At 39.7% G+C, this 9,322-nt stretch overlaps 1 protein-coding gene across 1 annotated transcript in view; it reads left to right on the forward strand.

The window, feature by feature from the left end:
- Positions 1 to 9,322, forward strand: part of DNA2 (DNA replication helicase/nuclease 2) — a 67,474-nt gene that overhangs the window by 17,910 nt on the left and 40,242 nt on the right. Inside the window, exons 5-6 of the mRNA XM_008062288.2 lie at positions 1,198 to 1,329; positions 8,773 to 8,992. Of these exons, the coding sequence (XP_008060479.1) occupies positions 1,198 to 1,329; positions 8,773 to 8,992 (352 nt within the window). The remainder of the gene's footprint in view (positions 1 to 1,197; positions 1,330 to 8,772; positions 8,993 to 9,322) is intronic.

Genomic DNA, 9,322 nt, shown 5'->3' on the forward strand with positions numbered 1-9,322 from the left:
CCAGCTGATTTTTTGATTATGTAGAGATGAGGTCTCGCTGCCAGGCGGGTCTCGAACTCGCGGGCTCAGGCAATCCACCCACTCAGCCTCCCAAAGGCGTGGGATTACAGGCTGAGCCACCGAGCCCGGCTCATTACTGTTTATTAATTCATTTAAAATTTAAAGCTGGTCTTGGTGGCTTGGCTGGACATGGTGGCTCATGCCTGTAATCCCAGCAGTTTGGGAGGCGTGAGGAGTTGATGTTTCTGTAACCTGTCCTTTGATGTACTGAGACTGGTATCATCTTTCTGTCCATATGCTCTTCTTTCCTCTTTTGCATTTCTAGTTTCCATTGCTTGGTTGCCACCAGTTTCTTTTTTATCTCAAAGATGTAACTAGACCCCTCCAATTAGACCTGACATGGTATGAATTGGGGCACATAGATGAAATTTGATGTCATACCACTGTTATGTGGATTTTTAAAAATTGTGGTAAAATATATATAAAATGATCATCTCAACCATTTTTAAAGGTACAGTTCAGTGATAGTGACTACATTCTTTTTTTTTGGGTGTAAGTCTCACTGTCACCCAGACTGGAGTGCAATGTCATGCTCACAGCTACCGCAGACTCGATCTTCTGAGCTCAAGTAGCTGGAATCACAGACATGTGTCACCACACCCAGCTAGTTTTTTGATTTATTGTAGAGATGAGGTCTTGCCATGTTCCTCAGACTGGTCTTGAACCCCTGAGCTCAGGCATTCCTCTTGCCTCCGCCTCCCAAAGTGCTTGGATTACAGGCGTGAGGCACTGTTCCTGGCCTCCAGAACTCTTTACATCTTTCCCAACTGGAGCTTTAAACCCATTAAACAACAAAACGCCATTCTTCCCTCCTCTCAGCCCTTGGCAACACCCACTCACTTTCTGTCTCTGTGATTTTGACTACTATAGGTACCTCATATAAATGGAATCATACAGTGTTTGTCTTTCTATTAGTGGCTTATTTCACTAAGCACAGTGTCCTGATGATTATCCTTGTTGTAGCATGTGTCAGAATTTCCTTTTTATGCTGAAAAATATTGTATTGTGTAGATATACTATGTTTTATTTATCCATTTATTGGCCAGTAGATCCTTGGGTTGTTTATTTGCATATTTTTGTCTTTATTCACTTTTCTCATATTTATTCTTTCATGTTTAATATCTCTTATATTGGCAGGTATCGCTTAAATCTGAATCAAGATGAAATAAAACAAGAAGTAGAGGAGTATCTTCCTTCATTTTCTAAATGGGCAGGAGATTTCATGCATAAAAATTCTTCAGCTGACTTCCCTCAAGTGCAGCTCTCTTTGTAAGAAACAATTTTTGTTTATATAATGTTCATATATTTTGGTCAGGATTCTATTCTGTATGTTGAAGCAAAACTTTTTAAAGATTGGGCTATTACTATTAGCCTTTTTTCTTTGCTTATTTTATAAATTATGATCTTGATTATCTTTACATGACAAAAAGAACCTAATGAATAGAAAATTTTATTTTTATTATAATAAGATATTGATTTTTATATGTATTTTTTTAAATAAAATAATCAATTTATAAATATTTTGGCCTAACTTTTTTCATTTTTACTTTCCATATATAGTTCTGTATTGTTATATAGACTGTGTCATGTGTTGATTGTTGTATAGATTTGTGCTATATGTTTATACTATGGTTAGCCATTTAATGCTATTTGGCATTTGCTATGTTTTCAAGTTTTTATTCTTTAAGTGGTGTTGATATAATTTTATAGGTAATACTTTTTTCTTTTTTGTTATTCACCCATTCAGCAAATATTTATTGGGTGTCTAATATGTGCCAAGTAATATTCTTGGTGCTTGGATTACGATAGCAAAACAATAACAGCACCACCACCAAAAATACAAAACCTCTTACTTTTTTTGATAGTAGCCATCCTAATGTGATTTTTAAAAAATTTGCATTTCTCTAATGATTTCCCTAATGATTAATGATTTCTTATGCTTGTTGGTTATTTGTATATGATTTTTGGAGACATGTCTATGTAGTCTTTTGCACATTTTAAAATTGTATTATGTGAATTTTGGGTTGTTGAGTTGTAAGAGTTCTTTATATATTCTGGATATTAACCCCTTATCAGCTATATGATTTGCAAATTTTTTTTTTTTTTTTTTTGAGTTGGAGTCTCACTCTGTTGCCCAGGCTGGAGTACAGGCCCCAACCTGCTGGGTTTAGGTGATCCTGCCACCTCAACCTTCCAAGTGGCTGAAACTACATGCATGTGCCACCATACCTGGCTAATTTTTCTTGATTTGTTGTAGAGACGAGGTCTCACCACGTTGCCCAGGCTGGTGTTGAACCCCTGAACTCAGGCAATCTTCTAGTTTCAACCTCCTAAAGTGCTGGGATTATAGGCTTGAGCCATCATGCCTGGCTGCAAATACTTTTTTCTGTAGGTTTCCTTTTAACTCTGTTGATTGTTTCCTTTGATGTAAAAAAGTTTAAAATTTTTTTTCTTTTCTTTTCTTTTCTTTTTTTTTTTTTTTTAGAGACAAGGTCTTGCTCTGTCACCCGGGCTGGAGTGTAGTGACCCAGTCAAGGTCACTGTAGCCTTGAACTCCTGGACTCAAGCAATCCTCCTGCCTCAGACTCCCTAGTAGTTAGGACTATAGGAGACACTACCACCCCTGGCTAATTTTTAAAACCTTTTTTCAGAAGACTGGGTATAGTGGCTTATGCCTGTATTTCCAGCACTTTGGGAGGCCAAGGTGGGAGGATTACTTGAGCTCAAATAAAAAAAATTAGCCTGCAGACCTAGATACCTGGGAGACTGAGATGGAAGGATCACCTTAGCCCAGGAGTTTGAGGCTGTGGTAGACTGTGATTGTGCCTCTGCACTCCAGCCTAGGTGACAGAGTGAGACCCCCAACTCAAAAAAAAATTTTGTTTTTGTAGAGATGGAGTCTCACTTGTTGCTCAGGGTGGTTTTGAATTCCTGACCTCAAGCAATTCTTCTTCCTCTGCCTCCCAAAGTGCTGGGATTACAGGTGTGAACCATCACACCTGGCCATATTTTAAATTTTGATGTCATTCTATTTGTCTATTTTTACTTTTATTACCTGTGCTTTTGGTGTCATATTGAGAACATAAGAAATTGTTCTCAAGTCCAGTGTTGTTGAAACTTATCCTCTGTGTTTTTTTCGAGTAGTTTTATGATTTTAGGTCTTATAGTTAGCTCTAGTCCATTTTGAGCTGATTTTTGTATATGGTGTATGATAAAGGTCCATCTTTATTCTCTTGCATATGGATCTTCAGTTTTTATTTTTTTAAGTTGGAGTCTCACTCTGTTGCCTAGGCTGGAGTGCAGTGGCAGATTCATGGCCACCTGGTAGACCTGCTGGGCTCCCGTGATCCTTCCACCTCAGTCTTCCAAGTAGCTGGAACTACAGGCGCACGCTACCACGCCCAGCTAATAGTTTATTTTTTTGTGGATATGAAGTCTCACCAAGTCGCCTGGGCTGGTCTCGAACCTGCGGGCTCAGGCAGTCCACTTACCTCAGTCTCCCAAAGTGCTGGGATTACAGGCTGAGCCACCGAACCCAGCTGATCTTCAGTTTTTCTAATAGCATTTGTTGATTTTTCTTTCTCCATTGAGTGGTCTTGGCATCATTGTTGAAGATTGTTTGATCATATATCTGGACATTTATTTCTAGATTGTCTATTTTACTTCATTCATGTATTTTTCTGTCTTTATAGCAGTATCACATTCTTTTGCTTTCTGTAGCTTGGTAATATATCTTGAAATCAGGAAGTGTAAGTTCTCCATTGTTCTTTTTCAAGATTATTTTGGCTTTTTGGAGTCCCTTGAGATTCCAAATGAATTTTAAGATGAATTTTTTTTATTTGTGCAAAAAATGCCATTGGGATTTTGATAGGGATTGTGTTGAATCTGTAGATTGCTTTGATAGATTTGTGAGATTTTCATCTTAGCAATAATAAGTCTTCTACCCCATGAACACAGGATATCTTTTAATTTATTTGTGTCTTTAATTTTTTTCCAGTAGTTTTATTTTATTTATTTATTTATTTATTTATTTTTTGAGTTGGAGTCTCATTCTTTCACCCAGACTGGAGTGCGGTGGCCGCTCCCAGCCATCGCAGCCTCGACCTGCTGGGCTCTGGCGATCCCTCTGCCTCAGCCTTCCAAGTAGCTGTAACTACAGGTGTGTGCTATCATGCCTGGCTAATTTTTGATTTATTGTAGAGAGGAGGTCTCGCCAAGTTGCCCAGGCGGGTCTCGAACCCGCCGGCTCAGGCAATCCACTCACCTCAGCCTCCCAAAACGCGGGATTACAGGCTGAGCCCCCGAGCCCGGTTTTTTCCAGCAGTTTTATAGTTTTTAGTGTACTAGTCTTTCACTTCCTTTGTTAGTTTTATTCTTAAGAGTTTTTAGTCTTAGATTTTTTTAATAAGGAAATTGAGATCTAGTGAGGTGATATGACTTGCCCAGGTTTCGTATGAAGAGTCAGTGATGGAGCTGAGTCTAGTCTAAGGAATCTCCTGATTCCTAGCCCCATGTTCCCATTTCTGTATTTCATTATAGGACTTGACTTTTCTTTGTTTCCATTGTTTTTGATGGGACTTCATGTGCTTTTGTTTGTGAAGGAGGCACTCCGCTGTACTTTAGCTTGCATCATTTCCCAGCAGTTTATAATTGGTTATTATTATTATTTAGATTGGAAAATATAGTTTATTTAGATAGTAAATTAGAATAGAGAGAAGACTCACCTCCCCAAGGTAGGGAAAGGGGCCAAAACTAGGAAACATGGTGACGATTGCTCAAAGAGCCACGTGGCCAGACTAGAGTTTAGCAAAGCAATGGCCTATAACTGGTTACTTTGAAAGATTACTTCTAGAATGCTAGACTTCAGGGCAAAGAATGAGACCTTTACAAACCATTTAAACCAGTCTGGCAACTTGGTGAGAACTTGTCTCTACAATAAATAAAAAATTAGCTGGGCATGGTAGTGTGTGCCTGTAATTCTGACTACTTGGAAAGCTAAGGCAGAAAGATCGCTGGAGCCCAGCAGGTTGGCACTGGAGTGACTGTGAGTGTGCCACTCCTCTCCAACCTGGGTGCCAGAGTGAGATTCCAACTCAAAAAAAAAAAAATAAATAAATAAATAATTTAAAGTCACAATGTTTTCCACCCACAAGTAGTAAGTAAATGCACATTTTTTCTTCCGGCCTCACAACAATATATTCTCCATCAGGTGGTTCTTAAAGGACTTGTACAGCATTATGTTGATTAAAACCATAGTAGTTAAATTGAAAACAGTTGACCCTTGAAAAACATGGGTTTGAACTGGGTCCACTTATACGCAGATTTTTTTTTCAATAAATACAGTTGGCCCTCCATCTATATCAGCAGATTCTGAATCTGCAACTAAACTTGGATGGAAAACATAGTTTCTGTGGGATGCGAAACCCACTGTGGGACTTCAATATGCTGGATGTTGGTATCTACTGGAATTCTTGGAACTAATTCCCTTAAGGACATGGAGAAACAACTTACTGTCATTTGCTGCACGGATCTAGATTTAAAGTCACATTGCTTCTTTTTCTAGGGGACTGAATTTCTGTAACAACTTTTAGAGTTTTTTTTACCTGTCTTAGGAATACATGTGACATTTTATAAATAATAAATTTTGCTGGCCAGGCTCGGTGGCTCAGCCTGTAATCCCAGCACTTTGGGAAGCTGAGGCGAGTGGATTGCCTGAGCCTGTGGGTTCAAGACCTGCCCAGGCAACTTGGCAAAACCTCGTCTCTACAATAAATAAAAAATTAGCTGGGTGTGGTAGTACACGCTTGTAGTTCTGGCTACTTGGAAGGCTGAGGTGGAAGGATTGCCAGAGCCCAGCAGGGTGAGCTGCGGTGGCTGGGAGCGTGCCACTGCACTCCAGTCTCCAGTATGGGCGACAGAGTAAGATTCCAACTCAAAAAATAAATAAATAAATTTTGCTTTGTTTAATAAAAGTATATTTGAATACATAAATCAGATAACATTTGGTGAAAGAGAACATATTAACATTTAACACATTTTATATAAATTTTGGCATCCCTGAGTTTCAAGATTCAGTATATTTCTGGAGATTATATTAAGCATCTTGCAACAGTTTTTTAAAGAAAAATTACTGAAGACAGTGTTTTAGAATTAGAAAATATTCTAATTTGTTAAGAAATAACTGCTAAAAAAAAGGAATAGTTGCTGACTGTAATCATGAAACTAGCAAACTAAACCAACTAAATCATGTATCCTAATAATTAGAATTATTATACTTTAACAAATCTTGATTTTGATGATATGAAATATGTCTTAACACTAGAGAGTTTCCTTTTAATGTAAGATTCCCTTTAGGTTTAATATTTTATATGACTTTGCATCTAAAAGTTTAAAATATCTTTCCAGTGGAGAGGATTAATAAGTAAGCTGTAGCCCTTATCTGACTTTTCTTCTAATCCTTTCTGCAGAGCAACTGCAACTGCTCTGAAAATTAGTAAATCTCAGATAAGAAGGATATAATTGGTTTTAAAAGTTATTTCCATCTCTTCTAATTCCTTCATCAATTACGTATTCCTTTTTTTCTTTTTTACGATATTCAATTCTTATTTAACAGTTAAGATATTAAAGTTGGAATATCTTTTATAACATAAAGAACAATGTTGAGTACTTATTTTTTTTTTTTGAGTTGGAGTCTCACTCTGTCACCCAGACTGGAGTGCAGTGGCTGCTCCCGGCCACTGCAGCCTCGACCTGCTGGTCTCCAGCGATCCTTCTGCCTCAGCCTTCCAAGTAGCTGGAACTACAGGCGTGCACTACCACACCTGGCTGATTTTTTTGATTTATTGTAGAGATGAGGTTTTGCCAAGTTGCCCAGGCGGGTCTCGAACGCGTGGGCTCAGACAGTCCACTCACCTCAGCCTCCCAAGGCGCGGATTACAGGGTGAGCCACCGAGCCCGGCAAGTACTTATTTTAAATATTGATAGTGGCAGAGATAAATTCATTTAATGATTAAGTAAAGAAAATAATGGGGAGATATAGGAGTGACTGTGAATTCCTTAAAGATTGTCACATGGGGGTGTGTGGATGAAGTGTTGGATGAACAAGCCCACACTTCATAGATGGCAGAGATAGACAGCTCATTCTTCCCCAGTTTAATATGAAGTTACATGAAGGAATACATCCTGTGTGACTTAGGGTGCAACCACATGCAAGCCATTGCATATTAATTTGTAATAAGTCTGCATCAAAATCCTGAGATTGGAATTGTATCTATAGCTGTTCAAATAGTGAGACTGTTACAATAATCTATGCCTGAAGAAATGAAGGCCTGAGTTAAAAAGATTTTAGGCCGGGTGTGGTGGCTCAGCTTGTAATCCCAGCACTTTGGGAGACCAAGGTAAGAGGATTGCCTGAGCCCCGGGGTTTGAGACCAGCCTGGGCAACTTGATGAGACCTCATCTTTACAATAAATCACAAAAATTAGCTGGGCATGGTGGTGTGCATCTGTAGTTCCAGCTACTTGGAAGACTGAGGCGGAAGAATTGCTTGAGCCCCACAGGTTGAGGATGCAGTGGCAGTGAGTGTGCCATTGCATTCCAGCCTGGGTGACAGAGTGAGACTCCAACTCCAAAAGAAAAGAAGATTCTAGTTGGAATGGGGTGTAAGGGACAGATGTTAAATATTAAGAAAGATTACTGAGGTGAGTGGATTGCCTGAGCCTGCAGGTTCAAGACCCGCCTGGGCAACTTGGGAGACCTCATCCCTACAATAAAATAAAAAATTAGCTGGGTGTGAGCCTGTAGTTCCAGCTACTTGGAAGGCTGAGGTGGAAGGATCGCTGGAGCCCAACAGGTCGAGGCTGCGGTGGCCAGGAGCGGCCACTGCACTCCAGTCTGGGCGACAGAGTGAGACTCCAAGTCAAAAAAAAAGAAAGAAAGATTAAATTCAGAACCTGTAAAATAGTGACATGAACTTATGTGTACCTCAGAATCATGGAGAGTTTGTTAAATGGATTGCTAGGCCTTACCCCTAGAGTTTGTTTGAGGAGGTCTAGAGTGAGGCCTGAAAATGTACATTTTAGTAAGTTCCTGGCCGGGCATATTTGTTCTTGCCTGACATTTTGGGAGCCGAGGTGAGAGGATCGCCTGAACCCATGGGTTCCAGACCAGCCTGGACAACATGGCAAGACCTCGTCTCTACAATAAATCAAAAAATTAGCCGGGCGTAGTGGCGTGTACCTGTGGTTCCAGCTACTTGGAAGGCTGAAGCAGAAGGATCACCTGAACCCAGCAGGTTGAGGCTGTGGTGGTCATGAGCGTGCCACAGCCCTCCAACCTGGGCGACAGAGTGAGATTTCAACTCAAGAAAATATATATATATATTTAACAAGTTCCCAGGTGTTACTGATGCTACTGGTCAAAAACCACACTTTGAGAATCACTGTTTTTTTTTTTTTGATTTGTTTTTTGGGTTATTTTTAGTTGAAGTCTCACTCTGTTGCCCAGACTGGAGTGCAGTGGTATGCTGCTGACCACCACAGCCTCGACCCGCTGGGCTCTGGTGATCCTTCCCCCTCAGCCTGAGAATCACTGTTAAAGAGGAATGTGGACTGTGTCCCATCCCTACATTCTCTATGTATAGCAGAGTCAGAGCTAGCACATGCAAAATGAGCTGAGTATTCTAATTGTTTTCCTGTTTTGTCTTTTTTCTAGGCCAAGTGATGATAATAAGACTAATTCAACATGTAACATTGAAGTGGTAAACTCATTGGATATTGAAGAAAGCATTTGGTCCCCTAGGTTTGGATTGAAAGGCAAAATAGATGTTACTGTTGGTGTGAAGATACACCGAGGGTGTAAAACAAAATACAAGATAATGCCACTGGAACTTAAAACTGGCAAAGAGTCAAATTCTGTTGAACACCGTAGTCAGGTATAAATTTTAAGAAGAAAATTGCCTGAATGTATAATATAGTTAAAGATATACTTCTCTCTACATATTTGGGTTCAATTCAAGTCATTTTTATTTCAGTTTTATGATACTTTTCAATTTGCAATACATTCAGGGTATTTGTTTTATAAATCTATACATTTTCCTTTTTTTTTTTTTAAGTTGGAGTCTCACTCTGTCGCCCAGACTAGAGTGCAGTGGCCGCTCCCAGCCACCGCAGCCTCAACCTGCTGGGCTCCGGCGATCCTTCCGCCTCAGCCTTCCAAGTAGCCGGAATTGCAGCATGCGCTACCACGCCCCGGCTGATTTTTT

This window comes from Carlito syrichta, unplaced genomic scaffold (genome assembly GCF_000164805.1).
Source record: "Carlito syrichta isolate Samal-C Ts95f unplaced genomic scaffold, Tarsius_syrichta-2.0.1 Scaffold305686, whole genome shotgun sequence".
Lineage (NCBI taxonomy): Eukaryota > Metazoa > Chordata > Mammalia > Primates > Tarsiidae > Carlito > Carlito syrichta.